This window comes from Rhinolophus sinicus, chromosome 17 (genome assembly GCF_057876585.1).
Source record: "Rhinolophus sinicus isolate RSI-liver-muscle chromosome 17, RSI-T2T, whole genome shotgun sequence".
Classification (NCBI taxonomy): Eukaryota; Metazoa; Chordata; class Mammalia; order Chiroptera; family Rhinolophidae; genus Rhinolophus; species Rhinolophus sinicus.
This window is the reverse complement of record NC_142517.1, coordinates 81,916,310-81,936,954: the sequence shown is the minus strand read 5'-3', so window position 1 is coordinate 81,936,954 and position 20,645 is coordinate 81,916,310. Positions and strand designations below refer to the sequence as shown.

General features: G+C 39.7%; 1 protein-coding gene across 2 annotated transcripts in view; it reads left to right on the top strand.

Annotated features, from left to right (window-relative positions):
- CRYBG3 (crystallin beta-gamma domain containing 3) overlaps positions 1-20,645 on the top strand; it is a 108,042-nt gene that overhangs the window by 26,199 nt on the left and 61,198 nt on the right. For both annotated transcript variants that reach the window (XM_019757207.3, XM_074333088.2), the window contains 2 exons: positions 7,722-8,149; positions 13,951-20,092. In XM_019757207.3, coding sequence (XP_019612766.3) covers positions 7,722-8,149; positions 13,951-20,092 — 6,570 coding nt within the window. The remainder of the gene's footprint in view (positions 1-7,721; positions 8,150-13,950; positions 20,093-20,645) is intronic.

Sequence of the window (20,645 nt, the reverse complement as noted above, 5' to 3'; positions counted from 1 at the left end):
TCTTGAGCCACCTATGGTTAAAGGCACTTATTTAGTACAGTATATGTAACTACATTCCTTGAGCAGAAATTACGTGGAAATGAAACACAGAAAATAACACCACAGACGTACAACTTTAATTCCATTCTCAAGCATTTTTAAAAAGTGAGATTTCAGCTTTTTAACTAATTTTGGTAACAAATTGTGCCACCTCAGAACGGATTACAGCACTGGTGTGTAATGACGTAAAAGTTGCAGGTAACTTAATTGTTTTGTTAAACAAACAGTGACTAGTTGAGTCAGATCGATGGCCAAGCTGCTTGCCCGTTCTCATTTTTTAGGGGGAAAGTGATTCTGTGATAAAAATACAATGTTATCTTTCAAGCAGAATTACTTTAACAATAGGGTGTAAATCGCTCATCTTTGCATCTTAACATTAGTAGTGAAATTCATTTATTGAGAAATACTGTTGATGTAAATATGTGTCATTAGTGTATATGGAGTTAATCAGACAACCTACCGCAAACTAAATCCATTATGATAAAGGTAAATAGTGATTTTGATTTAAAATTGCAGCACTACTTAAACTGTAGCTAACTCAAGATATCAGCAAAAATAAACCAATGAAATTTCCTCAATTTTGAGGAAAATAATAACTAATCGGTGGTAGAATTTCAAATATCGGCAAATTTTCCAAGCAGTGTGTTGTGGCCAGATGTTACTAGAATTCTCTAGTCAGCAGCTGGTTTTTGTATATGAATGGCAGATTTTAGTAACTGTTAATAATTTTAGGTAACAGTACTACTCATGATGAAAGCTTATGCAATTGTTTGCCTTCACCTTGTGAAAACCAAAGGTGTTAGGGATGTCCATCGGAAGAACATATACAGGCGGTTTCTATTCTGAAAAACTTGAGTTGTAGGGATATCCCAGGCAATGAGGACGAGAGATAAGTGGTCCCAGCAGTGGGAATGGCGTTGTGCAAAGACATACTGTAGTCAGAGAGAGAGAGAGAGAAGAGCGAGGAGATTGGGAGAGAATGAATGAGAGTTTGCGTGATGACATTAGACGCTGCAAGTACAGTGAGTGGGAGGAGATGAAGTCAGAGAAAGACGTAAGAGTGGATCCACCAAGACCTTGAATGCCGTGGCGGGGAGTTTGGATTTTATCCTGATGGCAGTGCATGGCCACTGAAGGCTTTTAAGGATGATCCAATTTGAATTGTAAAAGATTGCTCTGCTTTTTGTGTGAATAGACTGGCGGACAGGAGTGGAAGCAAGCAAACAAGTCAAGTCAATGCTGGCAATATGCTAAGGGAGAGGTCATGGTGTCCTGATGTTTGTCTGACTGTTTAGCAGGTGGGGATGTAATAGGTTACAGAAAGTGGAAGAATGGAGACACAGCATGGTCATGTTCCATTTGTGATGTACTAAGTTTGAGTTTCCAGTGAAGCATCCAGGTGGATATGCAGTCTGAGCTGAGAATACAAATCTGGGAATCGTTTGATTAATTGAATCTGTGGGAACTGAGATCTCAAAAGATTGTGAAGGTGAATCAGAACCAGGCTGGGAATTGGAGAAACATGATATATAAGGGATGTTAGAAGGATGGGAACTTGAAGGAGGTGGAGAGAGTATTCAGAGAGGAAGAGGGAAACCTCGGCGTGATGTCGTGGAAGCCAAAGGAAGACTGGTTTTCAGGAAGAGATTCAGTCTCACATTCTGCAAGCACATCATAAAAGACCAGGACAGAAAAAAAAAAGTACATTGAATTATTAAGTGGGACAGTGCCTCTGAGCAATCGTGGTTAGAGCCTGATTGGGGAGGAAGCCAGATTGCAGGGGCTTAAGGAGCGATTGGGAGGAAAGGGAAAGAAGATGGTGAGATTTAGTAACTCCTGTTTAAGGAGGTTGGTAGTAAAAAGATAGGCGCTGCCCCTGGACACACAGTTTAAGTTACATCTATTGGGTGTTTGTTTGTTTGTCTTGTTCTTTTGTTGCTTTTAGTTTTATATCCCACGTAGGAGTGAAGTCATACAGTTCTTGACTTTTCTGTGTTGAATGGTGGGCATACAGAAGGAGCAGATGTGGAACTGAGGTTCCTGATGAGACATGAAGGATTATGGAGTGGTAGCCTGGTGGAGGAATTAGCCTCGCAAGGAGGAGTCCTTTCCCTCTTCATTGTGAGGGTAAGTGAAGGAGGTACCATAGCACAGATGGCGCTGCTGTCACGCAGGTAGAGGAGAGGTGGAGTCAGGACTGTGAAGGAGCGTCTCCATGACGTACAAGGGAGGGTCCTCTACTGAGGGAGGGTGTGAGACTGGGGGGGGGGGGTAGCCTAAGGGACGTGGGAAAGGTTTGAAATTGCTGTGGGAAAGGGGGGAAAGTTGCAGACCGATCTCCTGTAAAAGGCAATAAATGGTGAATTGTTGTGAGTCTGAATCTGCATATAGCTGTGCATATCCGTGTGGGCTTTTAAAGCAAGACTCATTCATTTATGTGGAAAAGATAAACCTGGAATTTTTCTAGGTGGGGAGGTTGGTTGTGAAAAGAACATTTGTGGGAACTGAAAGGGACAGAGTAAGAGAGGACAGGAGCTGTGAAGAGCCCAGAGAACACGGGTGGGACGGGGACAGTGGGGTAAGAGAGCTGGAAAGATGAGAGGTTGGGAGCCCTGGGGAAACCTGAGTTTGTGGTTCACAGGTGGGGTGGTTGTGGGCAGATCAGCCCAGGGTTAGCCAGAGGGGCAGGCAGAGTGGAAGTGAGGTCGTAGTTGACGGGGCTAAGGAATTGGGGGACTAGGGTGTTCTGAAGGGTCAGCCTCACTACGTACAGTGACGGTAGAGGGTGGAGCCTGAGGTAAAAAGATGACCAAGCCAGGTGCTTGAGACAGTAAAGGAAGAGTCGCCTGGCCCTTCCCTACTTTCCTCTCAGTAGTCTTTGTTTGACAACAGTCTTTGCCCCTTCATCTTCTTGACTTTGTTCGCTGTGCCAGTCCCCATCTTGAGACAGCACCTGCCACCTGCTACAGACAAATGGATGACAAACTAAGGCCAATTAGACCTACAAATTAGTTCTTACGTCACTAGAACGTAGGCTTCGTGAAAGCAGGGCTCGGGGTGTATTTTTTCACTGTTGCATCCAAGCACCTAGTATCTTGCTATTCGTTGTTTAGTGAATGCGTGAATGTTTTAAAGTTTGCGGGGACCCTCACTGCGGCTTGGTATACCCAGTTTCAGCCTTTTGCTGCGTTTCCCAGAAATCCTCTTCCGAGGCTCTGTGTCTGGGGAGCCCAGGTCCAGCCCCACCTCTGCATCCCTCCTTTAGATTGTCATCTCTCCTCCCACTTGTTTGAGGTCAGGGCCACTTGTCAGACCTTCCCCGTTGTCTTCACCACTTGCAGAATCACTCAGGCTTCAGGCCCTACCTTTCCACGTGACTTGGAAGAGGCAATGTCCCTACTCCTCTCCAAGGCCAATACATTCCCTTTATTAGAAGGATTCAAAACTATATTTGACTCTATCTCATCACCTTCTGCTCTTCTTTCTGGGACCTGTCATACTTTTCTTGTACAGCAGTTTCCCTTTCTAACATGTGTAGAGCTGATCCACAAAACAGGAACAAGAGGCCATTTCTTCTGTCTTAGACCGTAAGCTGTCATCGTATGTCTTTTTTTCTAGTTAAAAAATCTCTCAAAAATGTTTCCCTCTATTTGCGGACTGTTCCTGATTCCTTGCTCCCTACTTAGCACCTTGAGTTTGGGGGCCTCCTCACAAATTCCCGAGCTGGTATGACTGTTCTTCTTGCATTCCTAGGGCTTCTCTATACTCCTCCTTCCTTTGTTTATTAATCCAACAAACTTTTGACCATTTTTGGCTCTTATTGTCAGGTGCTTTTCAAGGCGCTAGAAATACGGCAATGGATAAAACAGACAAAAATCCTTGCTTTTGTGGCTTTTACTTTCTTGAGAAAGAAACAGATAGTAAATAATTGTGTGTGTGCGTGAGAGAGAGAGAGAGAGAGAGAGAGAGAGAGAGAGAGAGAGAGAGAGAGAGAGAGATTCTGACAAGTACAAAGAGGAAAAAGCAGAGAAAGGATCTAAGCCATTTCAGAATGGAGGAGTTTATTCCTTTAGATAGGGTGACTGGGGAACCTTCCAATGAAGAGAGCCTTTAAGTGAAGGTCTGAAGGAGCTGAGAGGAAGCGAGTCATATAGCTGTCTGGGAAGAACATTCTAAGCAGAGAGAAGAGTAAATGCATGGTTCCCCTGAAGGAGTATATGCCTGATGCTTTTGAAGACCGGTGACCACCTTTCTTGGCCTCACAGTGGCATTTGGCATTGACTCCCTTTTGCTTTTGGAAATATTCTTTTGCCTTTTGCCTTTGGAGACTAGTATTGCCAGTGGATGACCTGGTCTGATACTGGCCTTCTCAGTCTGTCACTGTTTTCTTCTCTTCTTCGTGCCTGCCTTTTGATCTCTCTGCTCTAGGGCTCTTGCCTGTTGCCCCTTTGCCCCTGCACACACTGTGTTGCCAGATGGCCTTCTTTAGCTGTGTTTCTGACTGCTTGCCCGGTATCTCAGCGTGTGTGTCACCAGGGGACCCAAAATTCAACATGTTTGACATCTAAATAGTTTGTTGCCCTCCCCGAACTCCATCCCCACAAAGGGCCCAATCTCACCTCTTTTCTGTTTTCCATGTCCAGTTTTGGCTTCCATATTCAAATAGACGCCCAATTTAGAAAACTTAGTCTTGTATGACTTTGTCATTGCTCATCCCAACTTCTAACCGATCGTCTTATCAACCTCATTCTCTATGCCCTGTGCCCAGTCGTCTTCAGCCATTCCCATGCCCAACAAACACATTTCACACTGCTGTGTCTTTGTATGTGCTATGATTTGTGTCTACAATGCTCTTCTCACCCTCAGATGTTACCTCCTCTCGGCAGAGGCTTCTCCCCATCCCCAGTCAAGTTACTTGTGCACATGCCTCTTGTTAGCCCCACACAGCAATGCAACGAGTATCTCACTGGCCCATGAACTTGAAGCCGTAGCTTTCTTGTTAATCAGTGTATCTGATGCTTTCCTGTATTTCCCTCTATTGGGCACATAGCAAAAAACAAACAAACAAACAAAAAACAGATGGATTAATTTGGACCTAAGGGTACTGCATTACAACATATTGAGTATGAAGGGAAAAAATTTAAATTCATAAGATGCACGTGCTTTCATGAGTAGCCTTACTAGGTTATTTGCAGAATACCAACATCGTGGAGAACAACTGGAATCGATGTTTTCTTAATGTTTGCTTGAATCCTGAGTATGTTCATTTGACTCACTTATTGGAACGAGTGGCAGACGGTCCTCTTGGTGACATTGGCGCTGGCTTGTGGCAGGCCGGCCCCACTTGGTTGTCTAAGCTGAAGGCAAAGAACAGCTTTCTTAAATCAAACTGAACGTTTGAATTATATCAGCACATAATTTATTGTGTTTACTTTGAATATCAGTGTTCTTTTCTGCTAGTTTTTGTTTCTAAATTTAGATGCTTTTTTTTGGTTGAGGGTATTTTAATGATACAAATTTCCCATAAGATCATTAGGGAAAAATTAAGACATTTTAGGAAACTGAAAAATATGCTCTTGAGTAAACTGAGGATATTGGAATTCTAGAAAAGCAAAGCAGCTGCAAATGTGAGGGGAATGAGAAACCAGTGATTTAAAAGGTATATATGTGTCTACATATACATATATAAAACTCTAAAAAGGTTAAATGTGAAGGCTTTCATTAGTTTAGCGAAATGCAGCTTCCTTATTTAGAAACCAGTCTATTATACTTTGAAAGGAATTGTCAAGTAAAAACTAATGTAGTGAAATAAATACAATTTTTGACAGAAATTACTTGTCTTGAGATTTTATTGATAGTCAAAATGTTCTCTTAATTTCCTTGTTCTCCTAATTTTCCCTTTTTAAATCCATTGCTCCAGTTTTATAAGACTGTTTGTGAGTCTCTAAAGCTTTTTAAGAATGTTTATGATATAATAAGTAGGTACCCAACATGAGTTGTCATTCATACTAGTTATAGAAACAAGTCACAGTTCTATTCATGTTACAGTAACACTGTTCATTTTGACTGAGAAAGGAATATTGTGGTTGGAAATTACATCATATTACATTCAGTAAGGGAAAAAAATGTATATCTTTCACACACATGAGCATTTTCAAAATGTCACCTAGCATATCTTGCACTGCCAAACAGAGGCCGTTTATGCAATTTGTACGAGGAGAGGGTGCAGCTTCCATAATGAGCAGAAGGTTGGCTGGATGAGATGGAGACTTTGAGTGACGCTAGAGGGCTGGTGATATTCTAAATGCAGAGACTCACAGGTTATATTAAGGTTCTAACACATAAAAAAATGCTCTGTGTTTACTTAAAAATACCATCTGATACCTAAGGTGGGAACAAACTTAAAATGCTGTTGGTTTGAAATAAATTTGCTGGGCTAATGGATTCTAAACATTTTTCTCAACTTTTCATATGCTAAATTTTATTAGTGGTTAATGGAACACTGCTTTAAACTGTTTTGCATTTGGATTAAAACATGGAACGAGGTGAACAAATGACAGTATATTTGTGATGCTCCTGCCTTTTTAAAGATCAGCTTCTTACAAAATGTTGTCATGTGAACGTATGGCGCCCTAGGGTGGTTTTTACCTCGGTGTCCTGATCTTTTTCTGACTCACACTTGAGCTTTTCTTCTGTGAGCACCTACTGGTGAGCATAACATCTGACAGATAAAGTCAGGCGCGCATTCCTTTTACAAGTAGGTGAGTGAGCATGTTTGGAAGGCAGGGAGAGTTGGCACGCTGGCCTAAGCTAATGAATAATAAAGCTTTAGGGAAGAGTGGGGGTAGAGTTGCCAACATGCTCTTTGATATAGCAGGTCAGTCTTTCCTCACACAGAACGTACATGGGTGTGTTTGATTTACTACTATTTACGAGCAGGGAGGTAAAAGGCACCTCTGGAAGTGCTTACTGTGTGCAGGAATTCCTGGGGCTACGCACGGTTTGCAGTAACGCACATATCAGAACTCTGTGTTACCGTGAGGAGTTGAGTGGGCTTTTCCTCTCAAGTGATGCACCATGTTGCTGTCTTTCCTTAAGAGGGACAGTTTTGCATAACTGTGGCAACTTCATGGGTTAAGGCAATGCCGAAATGATGAAGTCTATTTAGGTGTTAATTTGTCTAATATGCCAAATGTTTGCAAAAACTGTCCATTAGCTCTGCAATAATAAAGGACAAATTTAAATACACCTAAGGTTTATCACCATCTTTTCTTTTACTTGTTTCTCCATACTTACCTCTCACTCTTCTCATTTTGTAACCTAACCTCCAGTCATTAAACTCCTTAGAAGTTGCTACCATTAAATACTGAGAAGGGCAGAAGGAGGAAGGAAAAGGGGAGGGGGAGAGAGATAGAAGAGAGGGAAGAAGGTGCAGGAGCATCACATAGTCACTGTTTAGGTCTCTTCCGAGGGCACTTCCTGTTCTCACCGCCACCACATCTGAACTAGTTACCTCTGTTCTGGATTCCCACGTGTGCAGTACCTTCCCATTTGTGACATTTACTATATAGCTTTGTTCAAGTTGGCTGAATAGTCCCTCCAGTAAACTGCCCAAGGGAACAGAAGCCATCAGTCTTATTCTTAAATGGTGATGCTTGTTATTCTTTATTTTGTTTTCAAAGATTCCCCAAAGTGAGGACAAAAGGAATCATGCTGAGAAGCTAATCACTCTTCCAGTGCAGGAAGATTCCAAAAAGCCAAATGACCTTTCTGGTTCCACTTCAGATGGCAAAATAGAAAGTGAACGACAGCCAAAAGAAAGCTTTTTTCAGTTTCTTGGTAACTTATTCAATATCTCAGGAAAATCGTCTCTTGGCGAAGCCAAGCAACCTTCTTTAAAAGATGACCATGACAAAACTGAGAAAGGTGTACGAAATCCCAGTGACCGTCATGAGGAAGGGATCAAAAAGGAGAGGGCGATTTCCAGCGGCTCCCTGGGAACCCAGGTACTTCCAGCAGAAGAACAGGAATCCAACTCCACTGAACTCTCAGATGCCTTTTCTTTGGATACAACACAAGACAGTGAACAGGAAACCAGTGACTTGACAAAGTAAGTTTAAAATTTACTTGAGGCAAAAATTTGAGCTTTTGGACCTAGCTTTTGATCCTTAGTTACACTCCTATTCTTTAAAGGGATTGGAAAAAGTATTCTGTAATGTTCCTGCAACCGGGTAAAAAAATTATATGATTCTGTGTACGATACATGTAATCTAGGGCCTTTTGAGCTATTGTAGGGAGTGATACTAATACCTTTTAGGGGCTTTGTCATAGTTCAAGACAAGATTTATTTCTTATTTAAGATTTCCTTGAATGAGTATTTTCTGTTTGAATTTTTCCTGTATTAGGTCAGGTAATGTGTTCAGTGTCTTCATTTTGGGAACAAAAATGGTCCTAAGGTTTGTATTCATATTATATCAATATCTTTTCTTTATGGAATATAATTGTAGAGGTTAAGAAAAGAAATTAAATTGACTCTATTTATAAAACTGGCCTTAATGAATCTTTTTCACAGTTGTAAGAACCTGACATCTTGCACAAATTTAAGGAGCATTTCCTTACCCTTTTCTCTTTGATTAGCAAATAGCCACTAACTTATTTTTCTTTTACTCAGATGAGCTAAAAGGAATATTTCTTTTTCAATTATAGTTGACATTAAATATTAGTTTCAGGTGTACAAAATAGTGGTTAGACGTTTATGTCACTTACAAAGTGATCCCTGATAAATCTAGTATCCACTTGACACCATACATAGTTATTATAATATTATTGACTATATTCCCTGTGCTGTACTTTATGCTCCCATGACTAATTTGTAAATGCCAATTTGTACCTCTTAATCCCTTCACTTTTTTCACCCACCCCGCCAATCCCCCTCCCATGTAGCAACTATCATCAGCTTGTTCTCTGTATCTGTGAGTTTGTTTCTGTTTATTTTGTTTTTTAGATTCCACATATCAATGAAATCATAGGGCATTTGTCTTTCTCTGTCTGAGTTATTTCACTTAGCAAAATACCCTCTAGGTCCATCCATGTTATTGCAAGTGGTAAGATTTCATTCTTTTTTAAGGAAGAGTAATACTCCATTGTATATAGGTACCACATCTTCTTTATCTAGTTATCTAGGTTGCTTTCATATCTTGGCTGTTGTAAATAATGCTTCAATGAACATAGGAATGCACACGAGGTCAGATAATTAAGGTCACAAACTCATGCTAGAAAAAGTGCTACATTAACCTCATTGTTGAATATCATTGTGGTCACCTTCAAAGTACTCCGCTTGGGGAGCTACGCACTGATGCCAGCGCCTGGTCCACCCTTCAAAGCAATTTTGGAACTCTTTTCTGGAATGGCACTGTTGTCACATCACTCTTGATGTCCTGAATGTCATCAAAATGTCTCCCTTTCAATATTTCCTTTATCTTTGGGTAAAGAAAGAAGTCACTGGGGGCCAGATCAGGTGAGTAGGGAGGGTGTTCCAATACAGTTATTTCTTTACTGGCTAAAAACTCTTTCACAGGCAGTGCCATCTGAGCTGGTGCATTGTCATGATGTAAGAGCCATGAATTGTTGGTGAAAAGTTCAGTTCATCTAACTTTTTCACACAGCCTTTTCAGCACCTCCATATAGTAAACTTGGTTAACTGTTTGTCCAGTTGGTACAAATTCATAGTGAGTAATCCCTCTGATACCAAAAAAAGGTTAGCAACGTCATCACAACAAGTTTGTGAACTTAATTGTCCAACCTCATATGTATTTTATCTTTTCAAATTCGTGTTTTGGATTTCTTCAGATAAATACCCGGAAGTGGGATTTCTGGGTCATGTGGTAGTTCTATTTTTTTAATTTTTTTGAGGAACCTCCATACTGTTTTCCATAGTGGTTACACCAATTTGCAATAGAAGGAATACTTTCTACTCCCCAAAATGTTTACAACAATGTTGAGTCCATTAGACCTTTTGTGTAACAAAAGTATTTATTCATAACCGGAAAGGATCTGTTTTATTGATTTTAGTTTAACCTCTACCTGTGAATTATTTTTATTATTTGAAGAGGTCATAATAATAGAATAGTCAGATATAGGTGACATCTTAGAACTATGTAGTTCTTTGTAGTTTCATCATGTGTTCATGTATGTGCTTTCAGTTAATTCCTTGTAGCAAGCTAATGAGGTAGCCACAGAGCCATCTTATAGTTATAAAGAACTGAGAACCCAGATAGATTTGTATTTGCCTGTCAAAAGTGGTATGGTGGGGAGGGCTTGCCCTACCAGATGTTAAAATGTACTAATAAAGCTACATTAATTGAAACCATGTCATACTGGTGTAATAATATTTGCTAGCCATTTAAATGGAACAGAATAGACAGTCTGGAAATAAACCCTTGTATATTTGTGATTTGAATCCTTGAATATGGCGACATTACATCTTTTATAGTAGAAGGAATTGGGGAAATTGGTAAACAATTTCAAGGAAAAAAATCAAAGCTAGATACTTATCTCATTTTTATATTAAAACTAGTTGAAAAGGGGTAACAGATGTGTTAAAACATACAAAATTTAAAAATGTGAATTATTTTACTTTGAGAAGAAACAGTTTTCTAAGCATGATAGCAATAAAGGTATCAGGAATAGCAGATCAGTAGGTTGGATTACTTCCAATTTTCAAACTCACTTATGTCAAACAACATACATTAAATTGGCTATGAGAAAATTATATATGAAAAATGTCCAATTGTGCTTTAACTGATAAGCATTTTAGACACCAACTTACCAATAGGAAAAAAATGGACAAACAATATAACAAATCATTCAAATAAAAGAAATAGAAACTGGTAATAAGTAGGAAAAAGGTTTGTTCTCACTAGAAATCAAGAAAATACAAACTATTAAATTGATAACTAATAACAAATGATAATACTCTATGAGTCATGTTGAAAATGGCTAATGCTCTGATGTACTAGTGTTAGGAGTGGAGGACACATTTTTAGGACAATGTCAAGAACCTGATTATTTCTAGTAATGTACAAAGGTGTTTATTGAAACATTATTTATAGAAATATATAATTGGAAACAAATGTCCAACAGCAAAAAAAAAAAATATTAAATTGGGGTACATCCTCAATAAAGGATTGTCTAAAGCAGTGCTATTCAAAGTGTGGCCCTTGGGGCAGCAGCACAGCATCACCTGGGAGTCATTAGAAATGGAAATTCCCTGATTCAGACCCACTAAATCAGCATCCGTGGGCGTGGAGCCCAGCAATCTTCTAACAACCTCTCCACGGTGACTTTGGTTCCAAAGTAACTTACAGTGGTAGGGATTTTGAGGCTGTTATATAGGAATTGGGTAGAATAGAAAGCTTGTGCTTTTTCTCCTTTGGTTTAGATTAATAGGTCATATTAAACAAAAGTAAAATTTAACTCTCACGAGTCTTTTTAAACGAAAAGGTTGGTTAGGCCATTGCTAGCAAAAAAAGACGACTGGTGTTGGGGCATGCAGTCGAAATCACTGGCAGCATGGCTCGGTAGAGAAGACAACATGTCCATCCTCTCGGCCTTTGTAAGCATTTTTATACGTCAGGTAGAGGGAAGAGGGAAGAAAGATGTACACCATCTGAAAGAAATTACATTCGCTATAGGCAAGGGAGTGGGAGAAAGTGAAGCAGGGCCAGCTTGTGGAGAGGTGCAGAGCCTGCAAAGAAATGTACACTCCTATGGATTGGCTGTCTGGAAAGCCCATGTGTAAGCAAAAAGCGGAGGCTCCTGGAGTTCGATGGTGTCTGGCTAAAATAATCTACAGAAATAGCCACCTGGAAATTAATCTGAAGTTCCAGCAGATATACAGGAATTACAGGAATGTGAGCAGCCTTTTGTCAGAGCTGCTTCACAGCTATTAACAGGCTGGCTGTTCTCCCTTTCTTTCACTCCCTAGCCACTGTAATTTTAATTTTTTCTTTAAATTTATTGGGGTAACAATTGCTAGTAAAGTTACATAGATTTCAGGTGTACAATTCTGTGTTACATCATCTATAGATCCCATTGTGTGTTCACCACCCAGAGTCAGTTTTCCTTCCATCACCATATATTTGATCCCCTTTACCCTCATCTAACACCCCCCACCCTCCTTACCCTCTAGTAACCACTAAACTATTTTCTGTGTCTATGAGTTTGTAATTTTAATTTATAACATCTCAGAATTTTCTCGTCAGTCAGGTTTATTTCTTTGGGTACTAGACAGTGGGAAATGGAAGAGGACATTATGACTCTTAATTCTCTTTATTAAAGTCGTCCTTGTTAATAGGATAATGAAGGAACCAGAACCACCTCAGCCAAGAAAGGTGATTTCTTTTTGTTGTTTTGTTTCCATCTATATTTCTTTTCAAATAAGGAAATAAGGCTCAGAAAGTTAAGTAACACCCCCTAAATCACACAGTTAATAACAATTGATAATAGGAATTAATAGCAATAAGAACAGCTGGTAGACACTATATAAGAAGTTTCGAACTCCTCCAAGTCCGATTTCAAGGGTAGACACTGTCAGTAGGACCCAAGAGCCCTTGGTTATATTGGAAAATTCCACAGGAAGAAATTCATCCAGCTGCCACAACTATTGCAATCGTTAGATCTTTTGTTTTACAACTGAGAAAAGTGATTCTTAAGAGGAAAGGAAAAGTCCACTGGATTCCCAGTTTAACTGAAATAACAGGTTTCTTCCAACCCAGCTTTAGAAATCTTACAGATGGTCATGTTTTGAATTACAGTTTCAGTAACTTCCCGTTGACAATTGTCAATTTGTTTAGGAATTATCATATGAAAGTTGAATACCATTTTGGTTAATAGTTTATTTTGATGGTATGGTTAAGGACTGCTTGTACCCGATTTTTAGATATTATTTAAATAATATACCTGGAAAAGATATTTACTAATAATTTTGAGAATCTACATTTTTAGTATCAAAGTTGTTCCTTTGGTTCTGTGATATGAATTTATTGCAAGCAAGGGTATATTTAATTATTTTATTGAAATCATGAGAATATTTCAAATATAAAATATTATTTAAAATTAAGAGTCTGTACTTTTGAAATTACTGGATTTTAGTTTCACATAAAAATTTCAATTTTAAGAAAGAGCGAATTAACTGAAGGTTTTGCATTGTCTTTCTCATGTAAAAATGCCCCTAATTTTTTTCTTCATATTTTTTTTTAATAATCAAGGTGTGTTTAAAAAAGAGTTAATAGTTTAATTTAGACAAATTAATACAATAAACTGGGCTTCATAATGCTCTCCATTGCTATAGTGTCAAACATGTTTTTGATCACTATTAATCATGACTAACACAGTTTTGAAAATTTAGACAAGTTATCTGTATTTTGAAGTATATTTAAAAGAAATCCTCATCAAAAGGCATTGTAAATTATTTCATCTTCACTTAATTAAAAATAATAAACAGCTTTGTAATTGTTTTTATGTATAGTTGACTGTGCAGATTTCCTATTTAATATCTATAAAGCGTTTAAGTATACCTGTTTGGAAACATTTTTTAGATTGTTTTCTATACATTAACTCATGCTTCTGGTGTCATTTATATAGGAAGCAGTTCACTGTTGGGTTGAAATTCTTTAAAAAAATTCTATAATTCTTATATTTGCAAAGATTTATATATATCATGGGAATATCTACTGTCAAAGCTTTATTATGATTTGAAAAAAAATAATGTGCTGGTTTTGTAGTTTTTATTTACATAGAAAAGTTAAAAGCCATTCCTATTATGAGATACACTTTACCACAGTTTCTGGGATTACTGTTAAGTGTTACTAATTATAGTTCCTGATACTCCCATGCTGTTTCTTTTTACAGACAAATGGATGGTAAACCAGAGAGGCCTTCAGTAACGTATGCAACATATCGAGGCCCCAGACAAATTAGGAAATATTTGAAACAGCAGACTATGTTAGAAACTGTGACTCCCGTGGACAGAGAAAATGAAACCTCTGACTCTAGTATAAGCACACACATTGTCCCTGGGAGTGAGACGGAGGCTGTGACGCTGCCGTCTTTGTCATCATCTAGCACAGATGTATCTATGAAAGGACATACGCTGGGAGGCCCATTAGATGACTCAATAAATCTCAACACAGAAAGCCATCTGACAAACAATCCAGAAGTGCCAAATATTGCCTCTTTTAAGGATGTTTTGAATAAAAATGATCCTAGGGGACCTGAGAGAAGTAGGTCATCCCTTTCTGTGACTAACTCCAGCTCCGCTGTTGGAGAATATGACGCACAGCCCCATTTAAGTTGTGTACCAGTTTCTCAGACTGACAGAAATTTGGTATGTTCAGGGTTATTCACAGGGAGTAACAGTAGCAGTGTTCCTTGCCATCCAGACTTTCAGAGGGTAACTACAACAGAAACTACGCTAAAAGAGAGCAGCTCTGTGGTGAGTGATGGGATGCTAGCGCCAAGAGAAGAGCATGTGGAACCTCAGAGCCGTGCTGCTTCTGACTTCTCTTGTAGTAAATCTGATGGAAGTGACACTACCAAACAGGAAAATGCAGATGTGCCAAGTCCAAATAAATCAATTAGACGTGAGGATCTGCAGTTGCCAGAGAGTAAGTATCCTGACAAGCAAACCATAGATAACTCATCACAGCAGGCTGCCAATCACACCGGCAGCACTGCTCTTCAGAGACTTGCTGTGACAGACACGGAACTTGTAAATGAAAGTAATAGGTTGTCTGCTCCAGATGCTCAGGAAAATGTGGCTGTTACAGAAATCAGGCAAGAAACAGACAGTGTCTCAGTTGGTGAACTCACAACTTCAAGTCATGTAAAAGCTCCAGAAGATAGAATTGAGTCACTACCCAAAGATACTGACCAGTTGTTTGTAACGGAAGCCAAAAAGCTTGATTTGGGGCCACCTGGCAAAATGCCTCCCACTTCCAGAATAAGTCAAAAGGACCCTGCCGCTGTAAAATGCGTAGGTGAATCAGTAGTTGTGGCATGCTTAGAAAACCACATAACCCCTGAACTGACTTTTGAACTTCACAAAAATAACATTTCAGAATCTCTTCTTGACCCTGAGAGTCCTCAACGAACCAAAGTATCACCCGATACCAGAACGTCTCTTACCCTGGACTACACCAAATCAAATTTCGATGCTTCATCTCCTACCTTTATTTCTGGAGTCGGCATGCTGAGCAGGTTGGATGTTCCTGTTTCAAAGAAGGAGGAGTCTTCTGGGTTCATTGAAACTGGGGATATCAACATTGCTGGAATTTCCTGTGAGCCTACTAAGTGTCGAGGAGAAAATGTGAATCATGTTGAGGCTGCAGATGGGAAGAGTCCTCCAGCTGGCCTTCACCTTGAGCATGCATCTGCACTTCTTGAATCCAAGGAAGTTCTTCCTGATAGTGAAAAATGCCAATTTCCACTCGATCTTGAAGCCAATGACACCCACTTACCTGGAGTGGACTCGAGGTTGGAGTCTGAAAGCCTCTCTGAGGACCACAGTTCCACATCATCTCAAGACCCTAATAAAGCAGAGTTAATGCTTTCAAACACTAAAGCAAGGGAGAGTGCTATAGAGAAGTCTGATTCCCTTTCCTTGGAAACCAAAACTGATAACATTGCTGAAGTTTTATCAAAAGCTGAAGTTGGTGGTCTGAACACCAACTTCCTGTTGAGTGTTCCTGTTGAGTCACATCCGGGAAGAGGAAAACCTATAGCCCTCTGCAAGATACCTGTTTCTCAAACAGAGCTCAGAGACATATCTCAGGATAAAGTTTCTTCTCTATTCGAAATTACAGATATGCCAGCAAAGTCTGTTTTATCTGAATTAACTTCCCTAGAGGTTGAACAGGATAAAAGTTTTCAATTGACGGATCCTAATGAGATTAAAGAGAAATACTCAGATGCAGGGTTTAGAGAGACTTGCCAAGCTGAGGTTCCTCCTTCTGCCTACAAATATCAAGGTATACAGGAAACAGAGGTAGAAGCCTTAGGTGATCCTGCTTTACTCAGAGGTAGTACATCTGGAATTTTACCTCCTGTTCATGATGAAAACGTCACCAGGCAAATGGCACAGAATTGTGAAGCCAACACTTGTGTGATTTGTCAACCTTCAGATATTTGTGGGTCTAAAAAGGTTTCTGGCTTCTCAGAAATGGCAGAGCTCAACTTAACTAATTCTTCTCCAAAAGTCCAAGAAACTGACAGCACAAAAATAAATTCACCTTTTCTGGGCTCTGATACCAGTTTGGGAAAAAAGCCTTTTGCATCCGAGGATTCAAGCTTTCTTAACGTTCCTTCTGTGTTGAGATCAGAAAAGAAAGCCTTATCTCACAGAAAGAAAGAGAACAGTCCTTTCTTAAGTGGTGGTATTGGTAGCTTGTCTTCCTCTAGTAATGCTGAAGAAGTTAGCATCATTACAAGTTCACATGATCCCCCAAATAATTTTGGTTCTATAAAAGTTACCACAGATGTCACACATGAGGGTGCCTCCTTAACTAACCCACTCTACCTTAATAGCTCTTATTTGGAATTTGAAACATCTGTCCCAACAGAGGTAGAAGTGACACCATTTCAGGAACATTTTGGGAATCATACTGGGAAGGTATCTCTGGATTTCCCTGCTGCCCAATTTGACAGTCCCCGGGAAGCAGAGACTGGAACAGTTGCTGGGGTTCAAGCGTCAGTTAACAGCCCCAGTCAGCAGTGTTCTGAAGCATCGACTAAGCATATAGAAGCAAGAAGGGGAGAACAGGACCAACGTTTGGACCTCAAAAGTGGTTCAGTTAAAAAGGCTGATACATTGTTTGGTGCGAGTTTTAATTCTGTCAGGGAAGAACTAAAATCCAAACACACAGCTGATGCCTGCCATGCGCGTATAGCCCTAGACGGCGTAATGAATCCTGATCCCCTGAAAGAAGTCCTCCCTGAGAAAAACCCATCAGAAGTGACATCAGCAGGGATCCAACCGACAGACCATTTGGAAGAGAAGGACATGGACAACATGTCAGGAGTTCAAGGGGAAGAAAAGGCCTATGTTTCACCTACAGCTGGTGAGAAGAGCCCCCTTTTTGGTTCTGAACGAGTGAGTGTATCTTGTTTGTTAGAAGATCGAGCTAAGGAATTAGTCAATGAGGTTATTAATTTAGCCCGAGAAAATATAACAAATGATGCTCTTGAAGATACTCGGGATACCTGGGATTCTGAACTTCAGGCTAATACTTCAAAAATTCTGAACAGTGGTGGTGTTAAGCCTCATGATATGGTAGGGGAGTTCTTGGTGTCAGAACAGGAAGCAAATCAAAGCACCTCTGAAATTAGTGAAAATAAAGTATTAGGTCAATTCTCTGTAAATAACTTATTTAGTGATACAGAGTCTATTAAAGGAAGAGAAATTGTTCCCTACCAAGAATCCCCATTTTCTGGAAGTGGAGCTGGACAGTCTGAAGGCATTAACTTGCAGGAATCAGATACTGTCTTACTCACTGAAAACGTGTCCCATAAAGAGTTAGATGATAGGGTAAAAACACATTTATTTCTCAAAGAGGACTCTAAAGAGAAAATGGAAATAGTGTGTGTGGATAATCACAAAAATGGGACAGAGGATACTAGAACTCTTGTATTAAATCTCAAATGGCCTCCCTTTCCGAATGATGACATCCATGGACCCGGGACATCCAAAAACAGTTTGTCTGATAGTCTTGTGTGTATATCTGAAAAGGCCTTGCCAGGACACAGTAATAAAAGCACACCACTTGCAATGTCAGAAGTAGGGAAAGTACACAGAAAGGATCCTGAAGTAAATATAGGAAAAATAGAGCTTATACCTTCCATGCTAGAAATGGGAAAAACAAACAAAAAGGATGCTGAATTGAATATTATGAAAAATGAGGCAGTCCCTCCTGTGTCAGAACTGGGAGGAGCACATAAAAAGAATGATGAATTGACTACCGGAAGAACTGAGCCAATAACTGACAATTTTACAATGCAAGAAGTACACCAAATGGCTGCTGAGAGGTGTATTGAAAAAACTGAGGGATTGCCTGCCATTTTAAGAATAGAAAAAGCTTCTAAGATGGGGGATACTGAAACGGATATTGGCAAAACTGACATGGTGCCGGTTGTGTCAGAAGTGAAAAATACCTATCAAGAAGATGCTGAGGGGATTAGTGTAAAGACTGAAGTGATGCCTGCTGCATTAGAAATGGAAAACATTTACCTAAAGCATGCTGAAGGTGATGTTGGCAAGACCAGGGTGGCATCGATGTTGTCAGAAATGGGAGATGTCTGCCAAAAAGATGCTGCGGGGATCACTGAGAAGGCTGAAGTGGTACCTGCTGTGTTAGACGTAGAAGATATTTACCAAAAGGATGCTGAAAGAGTTATGGACAAAACAGAGGTGATGTCCATTATGTTAGAAGGTAATGTCTACCATAAAGATGCTGAGGGGATCACTGAAAAGACTGAGAGACCTGTGTTGGAAATGGAAAACAGTTACCAAACGGATGCAGACGGGGTTATTAGGAAAACCGAAACAGTCCCTTTTGCATTGGAAGTACACGAAGCCCACAAGAAGGCAGTCCCTGCCTCCTTAGAAATGGAAAAACCATGCAAGAGGGATGCCAGAGAGATGACTGGAACAGTTGTGTCCATGCCCTCTATGATAGAAATGGAAAGAACAGCCCCAGAAGATTCTGATGGAACTGTCAGGAAACACCAGATGTTGTCTGCAGAGGGAAATGTGGAGAAAGCATATGGAATGGATCTGGAATTGCCCATTCCACAAGCAGAGGCCATGCCTCCCATATTTGAAACTAAAAAAGCACCCCAAGAATATGCCAAAGGGAATATTGGAGACATGGAGGAAAAGCCCACTGAAGGAAAGGAAGATTTGATAGCGCGTGACCATAGACTTGATTCATATTTCAGGGGCTATGAATCGCCTACATTAAGTAAGGATTATGAAGGCTACCCAGCCTTGGCAATGCCGTATTTTCAACCTGCAGATACCATGGGAAGGCTAGACAAAAGAACATATGTTACTGCAGTAGATAACCAAACAAGACATCTAGGTGATTATAGCGATGAAAAAGAACAGTCTAACTTAGCCTTCATTTCTCAGGATGAGCAAGAAAATTCTTCCTTTACTATATTGTATGAAGAACCTCTTCAAGATGAGGACAAGTACGCTGCTGCAGAAAAAAGAACACACTCCCTTTCGTTTCCTGATACATCCACTGACAGCATGCCTGTTCTCATGTGTGAAAGGTCAGAGAGTAGAACTGACCTGGTCCATCATTTTGAAAAGGATACTAAATTAGGTGAGACCTTTGATAGCGATAGTTCAGAAATGTTCCTGTCAGTGGAGGCCAAAAGGTACAAAATTTATCCCTTAGCTTTGTCTCCCATTTATGAGGATGACAGCTCTCAGGAGGACGTTCTGTCCAGCGAGGTCTCACCTGGTCATCATGGCTCCACCAAATCTAGAGAGCACGCAAACCAGCCCTCTTCTGTTTTATCACTTCTCCAGTCAGTTTCAGAGCGTTTGAAGATGAATTTTGATGAGGACGACAGGCAGGAGTTAGGGGAAGAGGAGGAGGAGGAAGAAGAATCATTGCATAAAGGAAGTCAGAGAGCTAGGAGGAGGGAAACCGTTATCTTCAAGCTGCCAGGTCCTTCCAGCACGTTTTACCCTGATGATGATGAGGAAAGGACTGGACTTGCTAATAATTCACGTGTACAGTCAAATGAACCTCCTACTTCCAATCTGCAAATTGGTCTGTGGGCAGAAAAGGCCTCAGTTCCACAAAAATCTGACCTTACTTCTAAGCTACATTCTTCGTTAAGGAGTGCTTATCATCAATATTTGCAGACTTCTAAAATGCAGTCCTCAGAAAAAGGAGCCAGATTTGGTGGCACTTTGCAGGAACCAGTGTCAAAATATTTCCGTACTCAAGACAACTCAGGGAGATTAAACCCATTCACAGAGGTAAGTTATTTTGATTAGTGAAGTAGTATTTTGGGTCATGAAGTGATGTAAAAGCTTATTAAGAAAATGTTTTGAGGTTGTGTAAAGATTGTTTTAAGAAAATACCAGAGATTACTTTATTCTTTGGTTGAAGTGTATCATAAACTCATGTATTTTAGCTGAATTGTTACATTGAGAAAAAATTGATCACAATTTAAAGGCAGAGAAGGAAGTTATTTTCCAGTTCTTTGCTATATTTAGTTTTCAAACTAAGTGACAACATTCTGAATTTCTCAAGGTACTGTGTGTGAGGAAATTGATACTACTTTCCATTGAGCTTCTGGGTCTCATGAAAACGTTTCATAATAAAAACATTTTAAATACTTAAAAATACTTTTGTTTGCTTGACAACAACCTCTCTCTTTAGTAGCTCATGTTGTTCATGCAAAGCAAGACAATAAACAGCTTAATTCAGAGAAAAAGCTGAAAACATTATAGTTGGGAAATGCTTTGAAATTCAGTTTGCATTTTTCTTTGACTTAGAAATATTTAAATGTCTAATGTAGAATATTCA